The 26085-nt window shown below is 45.3% G+C and overlaps 2 protein-coding genes across 2 annotated transcripts in view; both read right to left on the bottom strand.

Annotated features, from left to right (window-relative positions):
* Positions 1-7147, bottom strand: part of FGF18 (fibroblast growth factor 18) — a 70645-nt gene extending 63498 nt beyond the window's left edge. Inside the window, exon 1 of the mRNA XM_039699466.1 lies at positions 6920-7147. The gene's annotated coding sequence lies outside the window, so the exon portion shown is untranslated. The remainder of the gene's footprint in view (positions 1-6919) is intronic.
* Positions 7148-9574: 2427 nt separating this feature from the next.
* NPM1 (nucleophosmin 1) lies at positions 9575-21367 on the bottom strand. Its single transcript, XM_039699455.1, has 11 exons — positions 21213-21367; positions 20517-20596; positions 17747-17866; positions 16894-16987; positions 16076-16182; positions 15530-15591; positions 15022-15076; positions 13970-14059; positions 13005-13106; positions 10892-10966; positions 9575-9922 (listed from the first exon to the last, which is right to left on the bottom strand). Exons 1-11 carry the CDS (start codon positions 21274-21276, stop codon positions 9884-9886), a joined length of 888 nt encoding a protein of 295 aa, XP_039555389.1. The 5' UTR covers positions 21277-21367; the 3' UTR covers positions 9575-9883.
* Positions 21368-26085: the final 4718 nt, after the last annotated feature.

The following is a 26085-nucleotide window of genomic DNA, read 5'->3' as shown; positions in this document are numbered from 1 at the left end:
GCCCGGTCCATGGGCCCGGCACCGCTCCCCGGCGGGACGCGGACGGCGGGGTCAGAGCGCCGGGCTGCCGGCGCTGCCTCCGCCGCTCCGCACGGCTCGCCTGCCCTCCAGCGGCCGCCCCGCAGCCCCGGGGAAAGCCCAGAGGCTTCCTCCGCCTCAGCTTTGGGGAGGTTTTTTGCTTGTTTGGGGGTTTGCTTTTTTAAGAAAAAAAAAAATCACACGCTGATAGCGTGTGGTAACTCTTTCCTCTTGTCTGAAAGCTCGTTTATAGCAGACAAGATGCCGGGAACCGTTAACCTCCACGCATAGCCGAACTCTCCAAAGAGCACCCAACGTCAGTTAACACCTTATTAAGTGAGAACATAACCATAGCTCAGAACTCTGAGCTTTCCAAATTCTCCACTCAAATAACGTGCATCAGCGCAGCGTGTCGGGCCCAGCTGCTCCCACCTCTGCAGGGACCCAGGTGCTCGCTCCCCCGGCACTCTCAGCCACAAATCAAGCAACATCTTTAATCCCTGGAGTTCATCACTGGGGAGCCTTCAGGTATGAAGTCACAGGGCTTTTCGGCCCATAGTTTCAGGCCCAAGAGGCACAGAAAACATTAAGTTTTAAAACAGTGATCAAAGCAAGTCCTTATAAAATTCCCTGCACTAACACATGTCTGTGATGTATCTAACAGACTTCACACTTCTGGTCTTATGGATCTGCAAGTTTAAAAAAAAACCCAAAAAACAAAAAACCCAACCTGCTGTCAATTGCTGATGTCACCAACATCAGAAGCCCCATGCATCCCTGTCCTGGCAGTCCCATGGCATCTTGCCAGAGCTGAAAGCTGCTTTCACACATGGCCAAGAACATCAGAGCCACAAGTTGAGCTCACCAAGATGCCTACACCAGAACAATTCAGAATTTGGGGATTCACAAGATCACAGTATTTAGCTTAGATGTGAAAATATTCCATATATCCCTAATCATCACCAGTACCTCATTTCTTGGAAGCAGTTTGGGTGGCAGAAGCCCAGCCTGTGCCATCTTCTGCTAGTAGGTGCTGCTCAGCCCCACAGGAAAGGTACCCACAGCACAGGGTCATGCCCACCACCAGCCCCTCGCCTTGCTAAGTGCAGTATCTGCTGCCCAATGCACACAGGAGTTCTGCAAAGCCAGAGGCAGTAACTCCTCCAAAACCCTCACAGTCACCTGTGGGCATGAGTTTTGACTGCTCTTCAGGCTTTTCCATCACCTGCCTCCAAGTAAAAAGCTCCGCAGACGGTCACTGATGGCTCTGCCCTACACCCAAGCTGCCCCAGGGCTGCTGCACCTGGCTGGAAGCAGAACAGCTCAAAAAGGAATTTGTAAAGCTGCTGCTAACATTTATCATTTTAATTGCCCCAACAGCAAGTAAAATTACAGCAGCTACAACAGAGCTGTGAGCTACGCATGGAAAAACTCATCCCAGGCGATGCTGGCCCAGACCATGCTGAGGAGCCACGTGCTGGTAGCACAGCTGCCCCCACAGCCATGACCCAAAGGATTTGGATCCATACAGGCCAGAGGGACCTGGACATCTCAAACAGCAAAAACTGCCAGGGCAACACCAGGGGTCGTTTTAAAGAGGGCATATGAGGGTTTTCTTCTTTCAATTATTGTATTTGCAATCACAAAAGTTATTTTTTAAAATAGATCCATCTTTTGTGCCTCAGTAGTCTGGCAAAACCCCTAAATCTTCAATATCCAAATAGTTACCTAGAGAATAATACCAATGTTGGGTGAATTTCAGACTACCACACAACAACAACACAGATGGGGCACAGAATAGAGAAGAGGCAGTTCATACATGTCTCTGAAAAAATAGAAATATCATCTAGTGGCGTGCTATTATGAACACATACGAGTGTGTGTGTATGTGTATATATATAAAATATTAAAAGCTCCACACCCAAACCCGTTGCTCCACTGCTGAAGGCTCCTGTGTGATCAGATTCCCAGCACAAATCCAGCCAGAGCAGCTGATGCCCACTGGAAAACCTTTAAGGGTGTTTATTTTTCTTACAGCACGCTCAGGGTGTGAAGGCTGACACAGCACGTTCCTGATGTCCTCAACACTTTATAAACCAAGACAGGGCCAGGTAGGAGCATGCACTGCAGGACACCTGGGGAGCTCCTGGGGTTACTGCCTTCCACTCACCCTTGCAACTGCCTGAATTAAGGCTGTGTCCTACAGTCCCTCGGTGCCTTATTGGATTAGTGACTGCCCTTCAGCAGCTGAAATCAAAGTCTGAGCAGCCTGACCTTTCGCTTGCAGGGCAGTGGAGGTGCCCCCAGTGAAATGAGCTTCCCTCGCCCTGCTCCACTGGTCCATATCCCACGAGGAGCGGGCATTTCACAGAGCATGGAACCCATTCAATGGGGCCAAGGACTTAAGAGCATGCTTGAATGGGAAGCCTTCCTACCCCAGATACCCCTTTGGAATGTGAAAGAGAAGCCAGCAGGAATGGCCGGGATCTGGCCCCGCTGCATCTGGCACACCAAGATTGAAATTAAAATGAAAAACGTGGGCTGATGTTGTACAAAGACCAAGTTCAGCTCTACATCCCATCCCTGCTGCCAGTGAGCAAACCTGTGTGTGGTTTGCTCCTGTTATCTGCATCTCCAGCCTTGTGTTGTTCCTATAAACAAACTTTTTCTTACAAAAAATCCAAATGAAGAGGTTTTCTTAATTTGAAAGCCTTGGTAAAAGGAAAGACAACTTTCAGACTGACTAGGGGTGCATGTTCTGCCTTTATCCAGTTTACACACAAAAAGACAACTTCATCCCAAGGTAAGGAACGCTTCTGCCACATAGTCTGGACACTCAGGGAAGGAGGGCATGCTTTGCAGTTACTGCCATTTGACAGAAGAGCCACCTCAAATTGACTCTGAACTGTCCAGGAGGACAGGACTTGAGCCTCAGCTCCACCACATCCAGGCACAGTCTTGCGGAAGGAATATGGTGAAGAACAGTCAGTACTTGGATTCAGCCATCACAGCCTGGACATCCTGGGAACATCAGCCATCACAGCCGGGACATCCTGCTGCAACTGCAGCATCCCTTCCAGCTCTTGACCACAGGGATGTCTCGTGGCCACTTGCAGAGAGAACCCAGCATGCTGCAGCCCTTATTCTGATGTGTATCATTACTTTATAAGAGAAAAGAAACCTTAGAGAGGCAGGCATTATTCAGCAGGCAGGGTTTCAGAGTTTACAAAGGTTTTAATCCACTGGAACACCCCTTGGATTTTCAATGGAATTTGGGGACTGAAACCTCAGATTCCTCTAAAAGCTCCAGCATACTCATAAACAAATCCCAGTGCTTTATCAGCAGAGCAATGAGGCAAATGAAATCCCTGACAATGATGGACATCTCAAGCTAAAGGGCAGACCAGTGGGTTGGCTGAACACCTTGCTCTCCTGGGTATCCAGCCCCTCTCCAGTGCCCAGGGCCCCTTTCCAGAGCCTGCTCCCACCCTGTGTCCCCCAGCCTGACCACCCTGCTCCAGTGTCTGGCACAGGGTGGACACACATGGGCTTTCTTTGATCCTAGTGCCCAGGAGCACTGCAGCTCCAGTCTGAAAGCATGCGACAGCTGCTAGAATGCTTTTGAAGGGAGGCAAGAACAGGCCAACCTCTGCAGACAGCCCTACACAAACCAGTGGGAAATTCCACTTTTCACTTTTCAGCCTTTGCACTGCATTAAATCCTAGGGCTTGGCTCCTTGGATTTATATTCCTCTATAGTTTCACTTTTCCCTAAAAAAAAAAAATAAAAAATTAAAAAAATCACAAGCTGTTAAGCTTCAAAACTTAATATTTCCTTAACTTAGAGCTTTTCAGCTCAACAGCTCTTAAACATAAACCTCTTTGACTGAAGTCTTCTGAATTAAGCTGTCTCCAGCAAGTCACCATCTCAAGCGCTGTCTGTGGGATGACCAGTCCCTCCCACAGCAGCACCCTGGGCTCCTGCCCTCTGCCCCAGCTGCTGGCTCAGGGCAGGACCTCACACAATATGCATGACCACCCATGTCCCCACAGCTGGCAGTGACTGCAGGGGCAGTTCAGGGCTGATGCAGGCACTGACTGGTGACATCAGACATCTCAATGCCCTGTGTCACTGTCCCTAGTGGTGACACAAGTGAATGAGTAACCCCAGAGGAACTCAGGGTGGGCTGTGAGACAGGACAGTTTCTGAAAACAACACTGGAAAACCTGTGATTCTACTAATCTTTCTGAAGAGCAACTGTAGCCACACTTTGCATCAAAGCCAGAATTCAGAAAACATCATATGGGTGGATTTACACAAAAACAAAAAAAAAAGGAAAATGCCATTTTTCTGCAATGTCACAGATCAGTAAAGAGACATCACTGGAAGTCCCATTCTCCTGGAGCATGCACAAACATCCCCTGCAAGCAGAGCCCCACCCACTTGGAGGCAGGAGGGCTTTTGGAGCAGCAGGGCTTTTATCAGCCTTCTCCACCATGGCCACAATGAGGGCACCAGCCACAGCTGGGCTCCTAGGGACACTGCCAAGCAATCCAGATGGGACAGATTCATGCAGGAGCACCATGTTTGCCGTGGTGTCTAAGCTTTTCCTAGAGATCAGGGAAACGCCATGCTGCTTCAACAGCAGTGGCTAGGGAAGACTGAAGGAACTGAAAAGGATCAGAAGACTGAAAAGTCTGAAGAGCAGTGAAGGACTAAGTAAGGAGAAGATTGTGGCAAGATGTAGAACTAAGAAGGAGTTGGAAAGGACTATTTAGAACCAAAAGCTAGAGGGAACAAGTAGAAGCAACTCTCCTAATTCAAGACCCTAAAAATGAAGCCAAGATCCTCCAATCTCCCTGTCCTGTGCTCTCTGGAGATCACAAGGACTGGCTGAGTGCCCTGCACTACAGTGGTCCAATATTATGTTATTGCCCTTAACTAAAGTTATTGAGTTAAAATTTATTTTCCATGTAGAAAATTAGAAGGCTTGAAAATATGGGAAAAATATTTTAAGAAACAGGGAAGAATGTCCTAAACACTAGAGGTGGCCTTATTATTAAATTGAAAGCTTTGCTCATTAGCTGTAGCTCTGCACTGTTGTTGGTGTCCTCACACACATTTACATGCAGGGAACAGCTTTACACTGTTCGAAGCAGTGCCCAGATAGCATTCACTGCCTCAAAATAGCATGGTAAGGGCTGCTAGGAGCCTTTTATCAAGGACATTCCTGGGAAAATAGCACAATTACAAGCTTTGGGACAAATGTAAGGAGCAGTGGGAAAAGTTTCATGAACAGACACAGATAAAGGTGGCTGCAGTGGTGAAATGCCAAATACCTCAACAGCTACATCTTCAACTCTCCCTGCAATTATTACTCATTAAGAAAAACCAAACCCAATGTAAAACCTAAGGCTTAATTTGAAAACAGGCAAGAGAAACTGTTTTCTCTTAAATACAGTAAGTCAACAGAATTGGATGGGGCTCAGCAAGTTTCAGGCCCCAGCAATTGGTGGAGTAAGACTCCAGGACCCTTCTAACAAAATTGACTTCAATTAAAGGCATTTAATTGAAAAGGCACCGTTTGTAGTACCAGTGTAATCACTTGAGGTGCATCAGGTGCATCTGCTCTGAGTGGCCTAGCTCTGTTCTCTCTGTTTGCCATTTGCAGTAGAAGCAGGGTGGTGGCCATGCCCTTGTCCTGGACAAGGCTCTGGGCAGCAGCAGCACATGGCATTGGCATGGCCAGCTCAGTGAGAGTGGGCACTGTTAGAGGTACCCTGCTGAGCATCCCTCCCAGGGTCTTCACTTTTCCCAGTCTCACTTTTGACCCTTTCTGGCTTGTTTTCTCACAGGATCCTTTTCCCATAGATGCTCTTATGGCTTGGTCATGTAGTGGTGACAGAAGGTGGAAGAAGTTTTTGAAGAAAGAAGAGCAGAAGTCACCTTCATACAACTGGACATAGGCCATACATGTGGTGCCCACAGCACACATCTTAATTAACATTTGATTGATTTACTTGGTCCCAATTAGGCACTGCTTAACATCCATTTACTTAACACAATCCAAAGGCCAGTCACTGGAGAGCTGTTCCAACATAACAAGAACTGCTCCCAAAAGTGTCCATGCAGGTAACCAGTGAGCAGCCAGGTGGGTATTCCCTGTGCTACCTGCAAACAAGTCAGGCCCCTTCAGGCACACCTGCAAATCCAGCATCAATTTTCCTGCACCCCATCACACACACTCAGCTGTCTGTGTTCACACTGAGAACCAGGCTGAGACAAAGCAATCTTTAATAATAAATACCAGATCACAAAACTTCCAAACCTCACTCAAGACAATCAACTGCACTTGCTGTTGCTTGCCAGAACCTACTGCCCACTAGCCAAGGGCAGGAATAAAGGTGCTGTGCTCCATCCAACACTGAGCTCCAAACCACCCCATTCTTCTGTAGCTTTTTCTGACATTCTGACATAGGATCCCGTCTTTAACACCCTTTTGGGAAAACAGTGAGGAGAATAAGGATCTAGGTGCTGGCTACACAGAGAAAGAAGGAAAGAAAAGTTGAGAGAGTTTTGCTGCTAGTCAGTAATGGCACGTGCAAAAGAGACAGGACATGGCTTGGGGTATCTGGGCAGGAGCATGAACTTAGCCCCTGAGGGACTGTCTGGGTGGCAAGGAGCCCAGAACCGCCACCTATCCTGGCCCTGTTTTCCATTTCCTCAGCCCACACACACTCCCACCCTCCTGCCAACCATGCTTGAGTTGCTTCTCTCCAAAGGCTACAACAATTGCTGAGCACAGGCAAAGAGCCTCGCAGTCATCACAGCCCCTGGACTCTGAAAAGCCACACTGGCAGGTTTGCTGGATCAAAGGAGCAAAGAGAACCCCAGGACAGACCTGAAGCAGCCACAAACACTTCTCTTGAACACCCCTAGGAATAAGGTACAGAGTGAGAGCTCCTAACAGGATGGTGTCCTTCTGTTATCACCTCTTCTGAAGTGAGATGCCAAGAGACACCAGAGACAGAAGAGACCCATATGGAGCAGCTCTATCTGCAGCCAACACAGCACTCGCACACACCCACTCAGCTGGGTGGCCTCCCCTTTGTCCCACACAGTGAGACACCAGCTACCTGTTCACTGTAGGGAATGAAACACGTGCAGGAGGAACTATGAAAAAAGCCAGAATTGACAGGATCTGCAACAGGAAAGGCAGCAGGAGGGGAAATTCACGTACAAAGGAAAGGTGAAGGCACTGCTACCTGGAGAGGCATTTCATCACCCTGTAAAGAAGTCGCTTTCCCATCAGTGTTAGGAAATAGCAATGCATTTGGCTGTGGAGCTCCATGCTCTCAAATAAGCCATCCTCAAGGACCAGGATCACACAGAGGCTCAGAACCCCCAACACAGCTATCAAAACACTACAGCTTTGTTGCCATCATTACCATGGCAAGAACATGTTTCAACTCTGCAGAAAGTCAAAAGCAGTACTTCAAAAATCCACATCTGGCATTTGTCTTTTCTCTTCAACAGGTATTTTCACATCTGAGCTTATTTTAAAATCAAATTTTGAGCTCTGTTTGAAGCAAAAGAACTGGCAGCTGCACATGAACATCCAAGAGGATACAGCTGCATCCAGTCATCAGACAGCTAGTCCCAAAAGGAGCCAGGGTTTGTTGACCAGCACAACAGCAGAGGTAGGGAACCACCAGTGACCACCCCTCGCTACTCCATCAACTGGCAGAGAACAATGCAAGACCTAACCAGGGCCAAGTGAAGTTATTGTTATGCCATGAGGGTGCCTCAAAGATGCCTCATGAGGTTCAACAGCGCCTGACAACCACTTGACCTACATTGTATCTCAGCACCAGCACAGCAACGATTTCCTTCAGAGCTGCCCATACAGGCTCTGCATTCCCCCTGCAATGCTTGTGCACAGTGTGCCTGCACCCCAGACCTGCTTTGGTCAGTCACCTACAAACACCCTGGCCTTTCTTAAAACTTTAGTAATCAGAGTATTTTACTGGCTAGTAATTTCTTGCTGAAATTACTGTACAATTTTCACTTCTTTCTGCCAAAATTGAGGGCAATTTTGCTTAAATTAGCTGTGCCATTAGCTGTTTCACCAGGGAAATCTGCTCTCACTTGTGAATATGACATCATCTATTGACATAACCCCACCAAAACAGGCATTTCAAACTGTTATACTCTGCCACTTCACGTGCTGCAATTACACTCAAGCTTAAACAAATCTTTGACACAAGACTTGCACCGTTTTGCTAGTCTACCATGCACTTCCCTTGGCTTTGTTTTTCTAAGAACGATTTGCTTCTGGAGACTTGCACTGCTTTCCACTGCACCCAGCATCTCAACTATAGGAACTAAGGGTTTTATAATACAAATAAATTCAGTGGCAATTTTACAAACCAAATTGTGTATCCCACCTGAGCAACTTGTAAAGAATGCTCAATAGAACAGACCCCATGGCCAATCAGCACAACCCAGTGCGTGTTTACATGTTCAAAGCCACCTGCTGCAGGACTCAAGTGTCCCAAGTCCTTCAAGTGGGAAAAACTCAACCTGCTTTACTCAGTTAGGGGGTTTCCTGCTGTGAACACAAGTCAGTTGTGTTAATTCTCAAACACATCAAAGATTAAAGCAGTTTGATAGTTACCATACAACTGTTTGAATGTTTTCTGAGTATTCTTCCAGTCTCCATTACTGCAGTTACTGGACAAAAGATGGAATATGCATTGGAAGCGACAGCACAGAGACAGGAGCCTTGAGGAGTCTCATCAGAGTCTCGCAGACATCCATGTTTTCTTTCACCTGAAAGCCCTTATAAACCTTCATGTTTTTAACTTCATGTAACAAGAATGGCCCCAAATTTTAACTCTGGCTCTGAGCATCATAAGTAGGCCAGAGGACCTGAGAAGACTTCTTGCTCACATAAGCTTTTGGATTTATTGGAGATCAGTCTCTGCATTCCCAGGAATTTATCCACAGGCTCTGAACTCATTCACAGTGAGCTCTCTAGGCACACCCTACAGCATTCAAGCTAATTCTTCTCTCCACAAAATCCTCACAGGAGTCATTATGTGTGGCAGCCTCAGATTCTGCAGCTCCTCAGAGGAACAGCACAGCCAGCAAATACCAGATCAGAAGTATTGCATTTTACAAGTGGAGTTCCAGGCCCTATAAACCCAGTAGTTAGAGAGAAACCATAAACCAAAGCGCAGTGAAGCAGGTCAGAAACTGAGATGCAGGAAGGGCTGTTTTAGGCAATTATATAATTAGTGGTCACTTTTCAGACAAGAATAAAGCCCTGCTTGCCACCCCAGTCTTCTTCCCAATCATCTGCTTAGTAGCTCTACAGCTCGTGGAACTGGAGCTGTTTTTGAAGCTGACAACACACAATAGTTTATGTGTACTTGCTAAAGAGAAGCAGCTAAAATAAAATACTCAATAGGTAGTTCCTCAGAGAACTTTAAAGCCCAATTATCTCTGGGTTCAGTATGCAGATTCCCCTCATCCATAAAAAAAGAAACAATAGTACTTTATTAAAATACTAAATTTTATTTTTTCACATACATTTAGTCTCCCCACCATTTCCATTTGTCTGACCACCACCATGCCTTATCAAAACATTCCATACATACTTAAAATGAAGCTGAGGGTGGAGTCCTGTCTTTAAAAACTAAACAGGCATTTTGGACAACACATTCTTGGCAAGGTAATCTGGATGACATTTATCAGACACAGGAGGGAAAGCTCTTTCAGTATTTGTAAAAAGAACAGCCAAATAATGGTTACAGAAATAAGACTGCAGATTTTAACGAACTGTTTAAACTGTTTTCTTTTCTTACAGAGTCTGTCTCCACTGCCAGAGAGCTTGAATGACCTGGAAGTGTACACAAAAAGTTAGAAATTGAAATAAATTTTTAGAAATTATTTTTAGCTTACTATCACAACTTATTTCATAAAATACTGACAATAAATTATAACAAAAGTACATTCCTTTCAGAGAAAATCAAGTTGAGAAAGCATGACATTGGGTCCTTGTGCTAGAAGATTATTATTCACATTAGGTCACAATAGTAAGAATTCAGTGATGGTGAGTGAGAGGATGGGTGTGGACCAGCGAGGCAAATACTGGCTGAACTCTGCCTACCCTGGCTAATGCCACAGCAGGTCCAGTAGCTGAGGCTGACTATTTTCAACATTCCTTCAGGAACAGATCAATTTGTCCATCAGACAAGTTTACACCAAACCATTAAGGGAATCAGGAAAGCATAAGCAATTCTGTCACTGCAAAACTGACTTGATGGAATTTTGATAGGGAAATCTAAGACACATTTTTAGATTAGTCTGTGTAAGTAATAACTAATTCAGAAACTTGCTTCCTGATATCACCTTCTGGCTTGTGCTCTTTCAAGAGCTCTGTTGATTCTGCGAGAGAATGTGGCAAGAATGCCATAATCTCCATCACAAAACAGCTCAGCTGTCCCAGACACCTCCCCAACAAAAGGCTAAACACCAGACTGGTTGAGATGGCCAAATTCAGCAGCAAGGGAAACCACAGCTCATTTCCTTAGCCAATATGGTGCCAAAAGGAAAATTCTGTGGGTTTAGTAAGCAACAGACAATTTACCAACCATATAAAAGCTGGAAAAATGTAATAAAATACTAGCTTTCCCATCTTAGCCAACTAAAACCCTTAAAACCATTCCCATATATTTAACCTGAAGTATTGTTTGTGGTTTGCAACCCTTTAAAACAGTCCAAAGCCCATAAAGATTAAGAAGTGGAAAAGAATCCCTAAGGTTATAAAAGTTGTTGGACTTTGTCAAGCTCTGATGAATTCTGTTACCTTCTGGTCCTCCGTCCTGAAGCAATTCTTAACGTAGTTGGCAAATTTGGGCTCCAGCTTAGGAAGGGTAGAACCCTATTTGGAAAAAAACAAGCTTTAGGGTCTGCAGGTCATTTAATGCTTTTAAGAAATAACCTATGATGCTGAAAACCCCTTGCAATACATGGAGTTTGAACTCACCTGGCAACTTCCCACACTAATCTGCTTTAAACCATTTTAGGAAGTTTGTTTTTCAACCATGCCCAGGTATTTCTGACAGAAGTGGCTACACACTGTGCAAGATTCTTTGCTGATGCTGAAGAGCACAACAGTGTTCACCACTTAAAATCATTGTTTGTAGTAAACAGTCCCATGCTACTCAGATAAATTAGAATTCTGTATTTATGGACTCTTGTAGATTCTTAACTTCAGCTCTCTAAAGCAAAACATGAACTTGACCTCAAAACTCAAAACTCACTAATACACTGCTCATTAATACATAACTTCTATTTATTTAAAGAACTGTTCTAGAAACATTTCCTTGTAATCCCTGGAATTGTCTTTGCACGTGCTCAAATGTACAAGGCAGATTCAGTTAATAAATCATAGATACAGGTTTATCATCTTGTCTCCTAGTATCTCCAGGGAAAATAATACAGCATGCTATTTTAGGAGACACTGATTTCCTTTCACATGTCCCAAAGAAATACTTTCCAATTTCTCAGGTGAATCAGCTGAAACATCCCATGTCAATTAGGACAACACACTTAGCCACTCCCTGCTGGACAGCACTTCCCAGTAGAAACACTCTGCAGCACCAGATAATGTATTTTAAAGCTCTTTTTGCCAGTTAGCTGCTCTGCATGCTTCCCTCTGCACATGTTTACTGTCTGCTCACATGTCTACTGTGAGCAGCTCAGCCACTTGTGCTCACACTGTAGAAGTACCACTGCTGGTATCACAGAAGTATCACAGCTGCTCTGAGTCAATCCTAACAGCACAGCAGCATCCAGGGTTTGTGACCCACCAGGATGGGCCCATCCATCATGTCAGGCTCACAGTCCACGGCTCTGCATTTCCATCCTCATCACAGCCTGTCATTGCTCATTCTGCATCCACCCTGTATTTAAACACTTCTGCTCTTATTTAGCATTCCTGGAACAAAGCAGCCCCTAATAACACTAATGATCTAAGCAGAAGATGATCCTAATTCTTTAGGTGACCTTTGCCATTACATGGGCCAAAAAGTATATTATTTTCATTTTAAAAAACCTCATCAGCAAACCAGCAATGCTTACTAGCAACCACATCAGCCCTTCTGACCAGCCAAGAGCAGCCACAGCCAGGCTTTCACTCCCATCTGCTCTGTGTGCAGAAATACTCAGAGCACAGCCCTTGCTGGCACATGCACTTCAATCCTGGGTCAGGAGGTAAAGAATCACCTGCTGCACCCAACTAGCCTACAACTGGATTTTCTATTTTATACTTAAATAGCTGCTAAGCTGCTAGCTGCACACTACTGACATGTGTGACCACCAAGTGCTGGTCAAACCTGGTAAGAACCAGAGCAAGTGACTGCCCTGACACCTTAGAAGGGTGAAGCATCCACTGAAGGGAGAGTCAACTGCAGATCCCTCCAGAAAGCAAATGCTTTGAGGTCTGCAGCAGTGCATCAACTCATACCACAAGCACCTATCTCCCTCTTCTGGAAGTTACCAAGCCTTACAAGCATCAGGACACTGCTTCAAGACCAAGGCAGTTCCGGCCACGCAAGGAGCTCACTACACTTTACTTTAGTAACCCGAATGTATATGCAGTATTTAAGTCATCTTTACAATAATTATCACCTAAGGGTTTTTTTTTTTTTTAAATTTGAACAGAGATAGTTCACCAAGAAATACCAAACTGCTAATCAGCACTACTGGAGAAATACAAAGGAAGTGGTTTTGTTTCTATTGAGTAGAGGCTTTTTTCCGCAAATATGCTTTCATTTCTCTTAGCTTCAACATCAACACATGCTCAAAGTATCAGCACAGGAATCAGCAACACCATAACCATTTACTGAAACATCCAATTCTTATTTTCTGCAGAAGTGTAAAAGTAAGGCTGAGAAATCTCATTTCCAAAAACTCACCTTATCTACAGATGCTTGCATTTTTGCTTTTATCTCCTCTAATGACAGAGGGACTTTTGGTGTTTTTGGAGTTAAAGTTTTGTCCTTCTTGGAATCTGGAGTCTGAAAATTATTCACTTCATTAGTAACTTGCACATAAAATTACAGAGAATCTAAGATAAATCTTACAAAATTAGCTATCAGACTGATAGTCCATACAGTTTTCAGAAAATCACAAACCCCAAATTTATGCTTCCCTCACACTCCTAAGAAGCATGAAAAATAACAATTTTCAAATCTGGAGTTATTACAGTTAGCATAGCTGGTGTCTTATGCTTCTGGGCAGGTGCCTCCACAGCTCTTTGAACAGAAATAAAACCAAAAATAGCAAAAATATTTAGTGATTCACAGTTTACTCCACATCTGCAGCTAGATTACGTCATGCTTTAAAAGACACACGTGCAGTGCTTCTCAGATGCTGTCCTGCCATGCATCCCATGCTCATTTCTGTATGAGCCCTCCTGGCATCATGTGTGAGTACATGCAGCAAGGAAAACTGCACATGGAATCAGGACACAATTACACAGCATTAAGAAGGAAACTGCCAGTCCTGCAGTGGGTCATTGTCATAAGAGCCCCTTGGCAGCAGCAGCCTCCACTGTTCTCAAGGAAACACACTAGGCAGGCAACCTCTTGTACCAGGTGCTGCACAAAACTAATAGATTTAGTGTTTGAAACCAAAGAATTACCAGTATTCCCAAGGGACAGTATGTCTGATTTCAGATCCTGACTGTTTTAGGTACATACTGATCAGTGAAGAGTTTCACAGAGAACATGAAACAGTCAACAATATCTTCAACATGCTTCATATCAAGATCTAAAAACCTAATTTGAATGTTAGTATGCTGTTTGAAGTTACCATTAGGCAAGAAAACTAGCTTCTCCAGTAGAATAAACCTTTGTTTTACTCAGTTGTTTTCACTCACTTTTGACTTAGATGCTGGTGTGGATGGCTTAGAATCTTTTCCATTCTGCTTTGCTTTCTGCATATTTTTTCCTGCAACCTCACGAACAGGCTGAAAAGCAAGCAAACAAGTTCATTTGTCAAATGAAATGCAAGTAAACTCAAGATAGCATGTTACAGAAACCCAAAGGAAAACTTCTTGGTGCAGCACAGTAACACATCCCTTGTTGTAACAACAAGTTCTGTTACCTCATTCAGTGCTATCTTTTTTCTGTAACAAAACCATTACTCCATTTGGCATTTCATCCAGAAACACTGTCTGGGATGTGGATGGCACCCGATACCACACGCATATCTAAGACACAGAGTCTAAAATTCCTATATAAATCAAGGGACCATTTTGTTCAGTCACACTAGATCACATTAGACGGCAGGAATTGCATTTCAGACTGTCTTTACCAGGCCACTGTGCACTATCACTTACGGCAATTCAGTAGCAACAGAACAGCACATGGTGAAGTACAACATTAAATATGTTTTTAAACAGTAGGTATGAACATAAAAATTAAGCTGAAGTATAAAAGTGTGAGAACAAGAAAATTCCTCCCCCTCCTCCCGGTGCAGCTGCTCTGCTGTGCATTTGCAGCACCACCAGATGGCCCTCGGGGGCCGATGGAACACATCCCCGCCTGCAGTGAACCCTTCCAGAGGCTCACACATTTACAGCCTTTTGCATCTGCAGTCACTGAAAGCTCCTTTCCACAGCATGCAGGACTGGAACTGCAAAGCAAAACCTCCTTTGAGCAGGATTTCATTTGCTGCTCAACAGCCATCCAGGCCCACACCAGTCTGACAGCTGCATCCCTGTGCTGCTAAGATCCAGTCACTCCTTTGCAGCCAAGGAAACAAAACATGGACTGGATGGGTGCACATTCACACTGAATTGTTTTCCCACCCTATTAAAATTTCTTCACACAGACTGAGCCAAACCTAGCACATTCCAGAGAGCTGTGATAAAACTCATTGATTTAAGGGACTACCTGCCCAATTACTATCATAGTATTAGCCACTTACTTTCTTTATTGGTGCTTTAATTTCTTCCTCATCATCTTCTAAGTCATCCTCATCACTACAATTGAAAAAGAAGTCACTCACCATAATTCAAGATCCACATTAGGAATTGATCTTCCCCTCCCCCACCCGCCAATATAATGTTTTATTCATGAAGGAAGCAAGCAATCTTTCCAAGTTTACTTTATACCTTAACAGATGGCTAAATGCTAGGGCAAGCACTGCCTTTGAAGCAGTTAAATGCACTTCCTTCTCTTCAATACTGAAGGGATATATATCCTAGGGACTTCCACTACTACTGTTAGAAGTTAATGAGTAACAGGAAGCCCAGTACAACATATCTGAAGAACATTAACTTACATAGCATTGTAGAGATAAATAAGACAAGGATGCCTTTTCCCTAGCAAAGATACAGGAGCTTTTTCACTTAGCATCCAGTTATGTCATGAAATTAATGTTCTGAAAGTTAGCCCTGTATTTTAAAATACATTATCAAAACAGCAATACATACTCATCATCATCATCCTCATCTTCATCGTCATCCTCATCATCTTCTGCTAATTTTGGTTTTTTCTTTAAGAAAGAAAGTCTGTTAAGCGTTGATACAATTTTTTGGTAATAAAGAGCCACTGCCATGCATAGCAGCTGTGGCATAAGTACAAGGCTACTTTCCATCAATTTAGCTAAACCCAGGAAGTTACAGCTGCCAAGTCCAAAGCTACTGACGAGTTCATGGCATATGCTCTGAGCCTATGAACCTTTCCTCTGTAGTCCAGTGCTTTAATCAGCACTTAAACTCTTGCAGTACACTGATGTTTATACCAGAACCTGCAGTTACTGCAGGAGACAAAAATTTCCACAAAAGTAGCCATTATATCTACCCCTTCAGCAAAATTCTGGGGACCTTCTGTACTTTATTACAACTTCTGTAGTTTAGTACAAAATAATTCCTTTCCCACTCATAATAGCTAGGCATCTAACTGCTTCCTCCTAGAGGCAGCACTAATACCAAACTAGAAGAAAATGCTGTGAACAACGTGACTGCAAGTCCATGTACCTGTGGTGTTTTAGCTCCTCCTCCACTTGCTGGTCTCTTTGTTGAAGCATTAACAATTTTTGTATCATCTTCCTCCTCATCATCTGATTCTGGTTCTTCTTCTAATGCTGATAAAAGCAAAGGCAAAGCATAAAAATGTCACCTCATTTAACAATATCAAGCACGACGGCTATTAAGAAACAAAGAGCACCACCCACAACTGAGTAGGTTTGGTCTGGCTGAGGAGCTGAATTGATAGCAAGAAGCTTCCCACTAGTGAACTGACCACTGACTAGGAGGTTTTCCAGCTGACTGAAGCAGGTGAATTTCCCACAGGGAAAGCCAAACCAGGCAGACTACCACCCCACACACTGGTGGGAAAACTCTTCATAAACAGACAACAGAATGTCAAAAATAACATTTTCATCATTCCTAAGGAGACACATTTGACAACAAGCAAAGAAAGATCAAAGACAATTTCTTAAAGGAGATTAGTCCCTGGGTTAGTTTAGTGAAAAAACAGAACTATTTTCAAGGGCAGTCTTCTCACACTCAGCTAATAAGCAGAAAGCCTACAGTGGGGACACCAACACCCACTTCTAAGGGAAGAAATTAGAACTGAAATTGCAAGGCTGACAAATGCCCCTTTATCCATACAAACCAAGTGGCAAGCAAAGGCATGCAAGCACTCCTCTCAACTTCTGCCCTACAGCCATTTCATGCCTTTAAGATTCAGAGTCAGTACCAGGAAAAGCACTGCTTGCAGCACCAGCTGCACATCTTTAAGTTCTGCTGGTGCTGCCCGGTGCCAGGACACAGCAGTGACCAGCCATACGTACCTACGAGGTGCTGACCACTGACGTAAACAGGCCCTGAACCGCACTTCAACCGCAACACCACTGGTGGCGTGATCTCAAAGCCACCCAACGAAACCTGTGAGAAAAAGCATTGGTATTCAGTCAAATATTCCAGGCAAAGTGTACTCAACAGACACCACCCCAGTGGAAACAAGCATCAACAGCTGGAGAGTCCATGGCTAACCAGTTACTCCAAATTCACTTTCAATACAGTATTCTGCAAGTGTTAAAGGGTCAACTCACTGTCAATAAGCCACACACAGGTTTACACTACATTCGTTGCTTATCCCAATTAAAGCACACCAAGGCCAGACCAATAAGCATTTGTTTTTACAATGTAGATTGGAACATAATCCATCCCACCTGCCCCAGCACTGTGTAGTTCTACTTGTACATTATTAGCAACTGAGTCAAACTACATTCCAAAAATGACAACAAGGTGCCCCCCCCCACCCTTCCATCAGAGTAGCAATCATCTTCAGGGAGGCGTTAAGAGCTTGGGACCTGCAGAAAAAAACTAATTGTTCCCATCCCAGGTTTAAAGAAAGCAACACAAACTGAAGATGCATCTGCTTGCATATGCATAGACCTGTCTACATACAAATGCCATTAATAATTACTATCGCTTAAAAAATGTGTAATTTGCACAAGTCCGTTATCTCCACATGACTCAAGTACTCTACCAGGCACAAAAAAGATTTACTGCATCTAATAAAACAGACACTTCTCTGAACACTGTTCAGTTTCACTGAAATTTAGCTGACCCAAGCCATTTATAACTTTTTTCTTACTAGAGATCAAATTTACAGTATGTTCTCTAAGTTTCTGCACTTACTGTAGGCTGCACTGACATTTTCAGAGATGCCAGTACTACTTTAGTAGGGTTGCCTTCGTAGTCCAGTGCTTCCGCTTCTACAATGTGTAATTCATCTTTGGCTCCAGCTCCTAAAGTAACCTGTGAAGTCAAGAACAGGACACAGTCTGAGCATCCAAAATATTTTAAAATCCTCTAAACTCCATTCACTGGAATGAAAAAACTCCATTCACTGTTCTGCATCAATTAATACTGAAATTTGCATTTCTGACTACAAATGATCCCATCAGACGCCATCCCAAGCTGACACCCTTTCTCCACAACACTGAAACTTCCAAGGGCCACCTCCAGGCATGTTCTGATGACAGTGAAATCAGGTCACTTGCTGGTGGATCATGCACCAAAAGGAGGCAATGGCAAGTTCAGGGGTCCAAGGAGAGAAGTATAAACACGTCATCTCCTCTACAGAGTCACACCGATAGTTTTCCCCCTCCTGCCACATTTTATCTGCCAGCTGCTTCCCTTTACCACACTGTGCATCTTTTGCTTACTTGACATTCACTGAGGACTGAAGTGTAACAGCAGCTTAGTGGAATACTGTGATTATGCACATGCCTTTTGCTGTAATTCACCATGGACTGGGAACTACTGACCCAAGGCATTTCTAAACGGAAGTGCCTGGATCCCTTACTCAATGAGTCTGGCACTTCTGAAGAGTCAAAGCCCATAGCTGCAAGGAAACAAGTGAGTGACAGTGGTCAGGCCTGAAATTCCAGTTCACTGAACCTCAGGCCTCTCAGACAGGACTACGTGCAGAAGATGTGAAGACCACAAATCCTTCCTACTACAACTATTCCCAACAGCATTGCACAAGGCTTTGTGCTTCCTACCCTAAAACCCCAAACAAAGAAAGTTTTCCAACCCCCACTGGAGATGTGGGTGTGAACACTTCAGAAAAAGGCACAGAAGTTTCCATTCTTCAAGAGCTGAGCTTTAATGAGGCTGTAATGGTCCACACTTAAGATATATCAGACTGAATGCAAAATGGAACATAGGATTCACTACTTCTGGCAAATCTTGTTATTAGCAAGGGAAATTGCAGCTCTGATCTCGCCTCTCAAATATGTTGTCAGCAACACTGAATTGCTCAGCTAATGGGACAAAAATTTTAGAGTATGTCCTGTCATTTGCCCCAATTCAATACTATAGCACTTTTCATTTATTTCTCATGTGTTTGGCAAGCACCCATGCATTTGAATGCATACCAGATAGGTCACCAAGCAGTGACCATCCCTGTTCTTACCTGCCATTAGCAAGACATTTACAGAAACTCATGGCACCTTTACCTCCTGCATCTCTTTTTCTTTTCACCCCATCTTGCTGTACCTCAAGGCCTGGTCCACCACCACACTGCCTTTTTTGTTCCATGTCCCAGACATTCCAAGTCTTCAAGTCTTTCAAACATTTCCTAGTTTGTCCTTTGGTATTTTAATCCTGTTTCTCCTGTACATTCTCCCTTTTTATTCTATGAAAAGAGGTTACTGACATAAAGACTTCACTCCCCCCACAAGCCTAATAACAAAGTAGTGGTGTGGATTGATCTGCTTCATCCCTTAGTGTACAACATCAGAAGAGATGATACAGTTAATTTTGAAAATAGAAAAGGAACTTTTGAATAAAACAATACAATTTATGTATCACTCGTTTTATCTGTGTAACAAACATTTGGATACAAGAAATCTGCATGTGGACTTGCCAAATACATCGCTACACTCTTCCATCAAAAGGAATTGCAATTAAGAACAAATTACTAGTTGTCAAATCCAGGCTGTATTTTTCAGAATACAAAAGGATGGAAAACACATGATTCACATGACTAACAGGGAAGTGTTTTAAGTAACACCATTAAGTGTTTGGAGATACTTATTATGCAAGTGACCTCCAGGAAGCAATTCTCCTGTAGGAATTAGTCCACAATTTTAAGACTCTCTTGCTTCCAAGTATCAAAGCATTTCCTTGCATTTAAATAATCACAGCAATACGCCATAAAGATGCTACAACTCTTTAATTTCTTATCTGTTAAGATGGGCACATTGTTTTGCTACCCAAAAACACACGGTCAGTCCAGAACAAAAGCCTTGAAATACTGTGTCTGACTTGTGTGGCACCAGAAAGCTCCAACAACTCCCTGGGAGCCTGTTAGATAAATCATCTGAATGAAAGATGGGGTTTCCCAGTTACATCCTTGGAGAGGGCAAACCAAGGACAATAAATCAAAACATAAACCTTCTGCTGTCTTATTTGGATTTACTTAGTATCTGCTTCTGGGAAAGAAAACAAACTCGAATTATGTTTGGGAACACAACGAAATGGTTTTCAAAATCCAGTTTTTAGTAGTCTACAAGAGTGTGCCTATCTATGTATGACTCTTACAAATCTATCCTTCCCCTTCTGCCCGGGTAGTATCTGCACTATTTCCCTTAGTGATGCCTCAGTGTGTAGTCTAGCATTTAATTCCATTTAGCATATACTTATTAACCCAATATTTCCCAGCCTTGCATTTGCTTGCTGTCCACAAAGAAACATCAGTGAAAAACGTTTTCAATACAGAAAATATCTGAAATTACAGAATATGCTCCACTGCCAGTAAGAGATGGTTATTTTTAACAGTTTTACCTAACAATTATCACCTGAATTAAGATTGGAGAAATAAATGGCCCGGTAAAAAACTCACCATCACAGCACACCACTACATTTAAAATGTTAAGTGTAAAAGCTAAACACTACTTGCCGTTCTCAGAGACAACTGATGTTCATTTTCTTCATCATCTACTTTAAACTGAAACTCCTTATCCGCTTTAAGCTCACAGCCTGCAAGAAAACGATTTAATTATAAGCCTACTGTTTTACTTAAGACTCAAGTGTTTGCTAACCAGTTAATTGACAGCTTGCTGTTCCCAGGCCTCGTACTTGCAGGGAACTAGCGGCTCACTCCGGGCACGCACGGAGCGGAACACGTGGGGTGATGAAAACCCCAGGCGAGCGCGCGGCCTGCTGTCCGCAGCTCCCCGCGCGGCCCGTTCAAGCCCAGCCGCTTCAAGACCACCCCGGCCCAGCGTCCGCCGCGGTACCCGGGGCGATGGCACCTCCGTTACCGCCCGCCGTGGGCGGCCGGGCCTGTCCCGGGGCGATGGGCTGCAAGGCGCGCGCGGCCGCGGCGCTCCACGTGCTCCGCCTCCGGCCGCGCTGCCATGTGCTCCGCGGGCGCTGCCAGGGCGCCGCGTCCTTAGGAACGGCGGGAGGCAGCAGGAACAAAGCGCGGAACAAAGCGGGACGGGCCCCGCCACGTGCGGGCCGCGCGCCACGTGGGGAGCGCGCGGGCACAGGCCGCGGCCCCGCACGGCACCCGCACGGCGCTCGGCCCCGGGGCCTGCGGGGGCGACGGGGCCAGCGGGCCCCGCGAGAGCGTGGGCGCGGCAAGCGTTACCGAAGAGGAAAGTCTGCGGGCGCAGGGGGCCCATGCTCTCCATGTCCATGGCGCTGTCCTCCATCGCGGGGCTGGGTACGACTGAGGGAGCCTGCGGCGCTGCGGGCGGACGCGCACTAAAGGAAGGCCCGTGCCCGCCCACTCGCTGATATAGCCTCGTGTTCTCGCGAGAGCCGCGTGCCGGGCCCGTCCCTCTGTCCCCCGCGCTGCCCCTGCGCACGCGCGCTCGCTGGCGGTGGTAGCGCGCGGGGCCGGGCGGGCCGCCAGGGGGCGTCGCGGGGCCGGGCCCGTGTGAGGGGTGCGGGCCCCGCCGCCATGGAGCCCGTGGGGACGGCGTGCAGGGTCTGGCGCAGGGCTTGCAGCCGCACCAGCCCGAGCGGTTTTGCCGGCCCTACTGCAGTGCCCAACTTGCTCTGTGACGGGAGCTGGTTGCTGCTGTCATCTTTGACTAAAATAAATGAACGAAAGCAGCTCCCTTCCTGTGCATTACGTGTTAGGATAAGCTCCGAAGCCGAGCTACTGCTCCCTGTGCCACTGGCTCTGAAGGCCAGGGCCAACAAGACTGTGGGAGCCTACTTTTTAGCTGGCATGTGATGGGAGCAAACCACTTTTTAATGTGAATTACCACACGGGGAAATCTGTGACAGCAAAGCTTAAAGTCACAGGGTAATTTTAAACGTAGAGCTACCAGTCCTGGAAAGACTCGTTTGCCTGAGCAGTGGGAGCCCATCAGTGGCCCTGGCCTGGGCTCACCATCCACACATTCCGGGGCATCGTGTCCTGGGGCTGATGTGCACCACTCTGGTCCCCCCTGTGCCAATCTCACACTTACCTGAACACTTACTCTGCAAAAATAAAAAGTATATAGGCTCTTGGTGCTCTTATCTCTCCACTGATTTGAAATGTGTAACTTGTAGTCATGTTACATTCATTCACTTTCATAAAGGAACAACATTAACTGATGTTGCTGAAAATGAGACAAACTGAAGAATAACTGACACAATGAGAAAATGAAACTTACCCTGTCAAAGATTCCCTTTCCTCACTCTTCCATGAAGCTGGCTCCTTTGCAAACAGAAAATGCAGTTCCACAGGATACACGTGGTTTCATCAGGATATGATCCCCTACCATCCCCTTAACATTAGAGCAGATCATCCACTGAGGTTTTTCAGGTGGATTGCCACAGGCTGACTAAAATTCAATAATAGTTAAATTGTGTTGGAAAACGAGGTAGAGAAATAAATTGAAGCACAGCTTAGCATACGAGTCAGGATGGATATTCTGGGATTCTGTGATTTAATCCCCTTAAAGTCTCACAAGGAACCAGAGAACAAACAGTGTTTATTTCATTTTCTAACCTTTGGTTTGGTTAATTTCTTATTAGTAATAAAAAGTAATTACTGCTGAGGGTGGCCCTTAGGGTAGGAAGAGTGGCAACAATGGGAAGCTACACTCAGGGACCCATGGAGCAGCAGAGGCAGAAATACCACCACGTGCAGTGGCTGGTGTTCCTGGCAGAGACATCTGATTAGACATCTCAGCCTTAAGAGCTGCAAAGATGTAGGTGAGGCATTTGTTTGGGTGGGATTAAGAATGGGAACTAGTATCAAAATTTCGAATGAAGTTATGGCATGACCCAGATGTCAGACTGGAGCTGGAAGGGGAATCCTACACAGTAATAATGGAAGAGAGTGAATTACATTTACCTGTAATGCCAACAGGAGGACATGGCTGCTGGTCAAACCCACCCAAAGCCCTGCTCCCCAGGGCACTGAGCAGCTCACAAACTGCAGCTCCAGAAGTCCACCCCGGTCTGCTGAAGGGAACAGTGCAACCACAGCAGGTCCTCCTGTGTGCAGAGTCACTTTTAATACAATTACAGTCTTCCATTATGGAGGAAATAAATGTGGGAGGAAACAAAGTACAGACACAGAGAAGCAAAACAGGGGTAGGAAGTAGGAGATATATGCTTACTGCGTCTCATTTGGCTCCATAGGGCTTTAGAAGGGCTGTCATATATCATGACATTTATTATTTCTGCCATGGTACTAGGATGAGAAGTCCATTACAATATCGATCATTTTACTTTGCTCGGCTCTGTGCTGTGTAATACTCAGCATGGCAGAAAAGGCTTACAAGTGATTTAGAAACAGCCGTACAGGGACAACTAGGGGAAAATCAGAGCTTCCCTTAATGGAATTCTCTTTTTAGTGAGCTTTTACAAAACTTAGGAAATTGTATTTTCATCATGGTTAAAACCACAGCACAGTTGTAGTCAAACAATCAGAAGCCATAGAGACAGTAAAGATTTCCTATGCAATCTTAATTTACATGCTGACATAATGAAATCATCTTCAGCTGCCCTGCTCCATGGCCATCACACAACCTCTCCACCAGGCTCCTCCTCCCTTCACTAGTCAACAGTTTCTGTCCCAGTGAACTAAGGGCCAAAATCTTAACTGGCATCAAAACACCCTTCTTGATCTCAAAAAAAGATCACTTGCACACCAGAAAATCCCAATATTTCACTTTAGCCTGAAATAACTTCATATTGCCATCCGCAGAGAGGGCAGCAAGAGGCAGGTGTTAGCTGTCCTGATCCCCATGCACTGGGGGTACCAGCAGGAGCAATGTGCTGTCTGGGCACGGCGGTGGCAGCACAGACAGAGGTGCCCTGCTGGGTGCCAGGTAAGCACCCTGAACACAGGTGACAGCTGCATCTCCTGGGGCTGCTTTGAGAGAATTTGGTCTTGCGTTTGTCATTTCCCTTCACCTCCAGGCTGGTTTGCAGCCAGCTCAGGACAGGCAGCTGTGATGGAGGGACCATCCTTACCCGGTGTCTTCTTACTTACCCACAGTCTGCTTTTTGCTGCTGACCCTGCTGTAAGCAGCACTGGAAGTTTTCTTCATCTTCCCTCTTCCTGTAGTGTCTGTTCCACCCCCAGCTTTGCCTGTAGCATACTATTAATGCAGAGCAGCATAAAGAGCTGCATCAGAAGGTCCTTCAGCACCAAAGAATGCTGCATAAGGGGAGCAGAGGGAGCTGGTGACCCAGCTTCAGCTAATGGCAGCACAAGCAGGTGCTGCTCCATCTCTTCTATGATTTTGCATAGAGCTTTCAGTGGATCCTTCTCCTATTAGGGCTAAATTTCAGACATACAACTGTAAAAGGGAGGAATGACAGGTGAGCCAGGATGTCCACAGGGCAGTGATAAAAAGAAGTAAGGTTACACAGAGAGATTAGAGGTGTCAGTGTCCATAGAAGTAAAAACTGAGATAGCCTGAAATTTCACTCCTTTTTCCTTTTTTTTTTTTTTTTTTTTGGTCTTTTTTTTTCTTTAAATATTCAGTACAGAATAGCCTCTGGGTCCTGGCCATGACCCTCCCTGGCTACTGCAAAAATTAACCCTGTCCTGACTGAAACTGGGGGAAAAGCCAGGATACTTTAAAACTTTCTGTGTCCTGCAGGTCCCAAAGGTGAGGCCACCTCCCAGTAGGAACAGTAGAAGTTTGGAGTTGGTGGGGCTGATGTGGGTCAGGAAGGGGGTGGCAGCAAAGAGCTCCATCAGCCATGTGTCTGTAAAGCTGGTGAGGCAGACTGCACCTAATGTCCTCTCCCCAGTGATGCCAGATGCCCTTGTCCCATGAGCCACGACTCCCCCTGCAATATCATTTGCTACTGTGTACTATACCTGCTGCCAGTCTATGGCACTGCTCTGCTTGTTATACTCCAAGAGCTTGATCCCAAAATGATGTTCTGCATCACTGCCAGGGTGAGTGAGTGAGAATGAGTGAGAACATGACTTCTGCTGACCACCCACGGGCAGCCAGGACCATGGAGATGGGAGACAACACCTGGTACTCCACATCAAAGTAGCCTGTTCTGGTGGTCCCTTTTCACATCTACTCCTACTGTAGCACAAGCTTTGAAATATTGTCCCTGTGCCCCATGGTTCCTGAAGGGTCTAGAAGAGCATAAGGCCAATAGGGTGGGGCACAGCACAATCGTGTCCAGTTCCCGATTTTTCTTTGTTTATTATACTCCATTTCTACAGCTTCACTGCCAGAGCCTGAGGGGCAGGTCCATTTGGTGTTTGAGTAACGTTCAGGATGCTGTTAGTCAGCCATAACTTTGTGCAGATGCTCTGCCTATAAGTTCAGGAAAGATGTTCCCTCATCTCAGCACTGTCAGTTCCCATTTCAAGGTCGACAGCACCATCTAGTGATCCCAAATCAGCTTCCTACATGGCTGCCTGCCTTCTCCCAAGTTTCATCCATGCCCCAGGTGTCCCAGGTGAGATTTGCCTGTCTATGCCTACCTGCTACACCCTTCCTACTAGAGGGTTGTTTACTGGAAGGTCTTGCATGGGGAGGCTGATTGCCCTTGGCCACAGTCACAGACCTCAGAGATGGGATGGAATGATCCAAACTAAATCCCAGGGCAGAAAATGTGGCAGAGCTGTGTTCCAGACCCCATTTGGCTCAGTGAGAATCTTTCCTGCCCTCTTGGGCAGATTCCAAATTTAAAATAAATCTGCCCAGAGAATGAAATAATCCCTCCCATTCTTCCCTTGGGTCTCTGCTATGTTTGACCTCAGCCAACATGTTGTGTAAGGAACTCAAGTACACCAGCCAAAGGTGGTGTTTTGTCTCCAGGGTCCCACTGGCCTGCACAGCTCATAGCACAGGTGTCAAGAGAGTCAAAAGCTTGGCCAATGTTATTTCTGATCTCTCAGCTTAGAGCACAGGCAGACAGGCAGCTCCACATCTCCAAAGTGCAATGGGCCCTTCTGTTCTTTTCTCATTACACCCCCTGCAAAATACCCTACCAAAAAAACTCTGCTGGATCCAGACAAACCTGGAGAGGCTGAT

Source organism: Passer montanus, unplaced genomic scaffold, assembly GCF_014805655.1.
Source record: "Passer montanus isolate IOZ18808 unplaced genomic scaffold, ASM1480565v1 scaffold133, whole genome shotgun sequence".
Taxonomy (NCBI): Eukaryota; Metazoa; Chordata; class Aves; order Passeriformes; family Passeridae; genus Passer; species Passer montanus.
The sequence above is the reverse complement of the archived record's forward strand: the minus strand, read 5'-3'. Positions and strand labels throughout refer to the sequence as shown.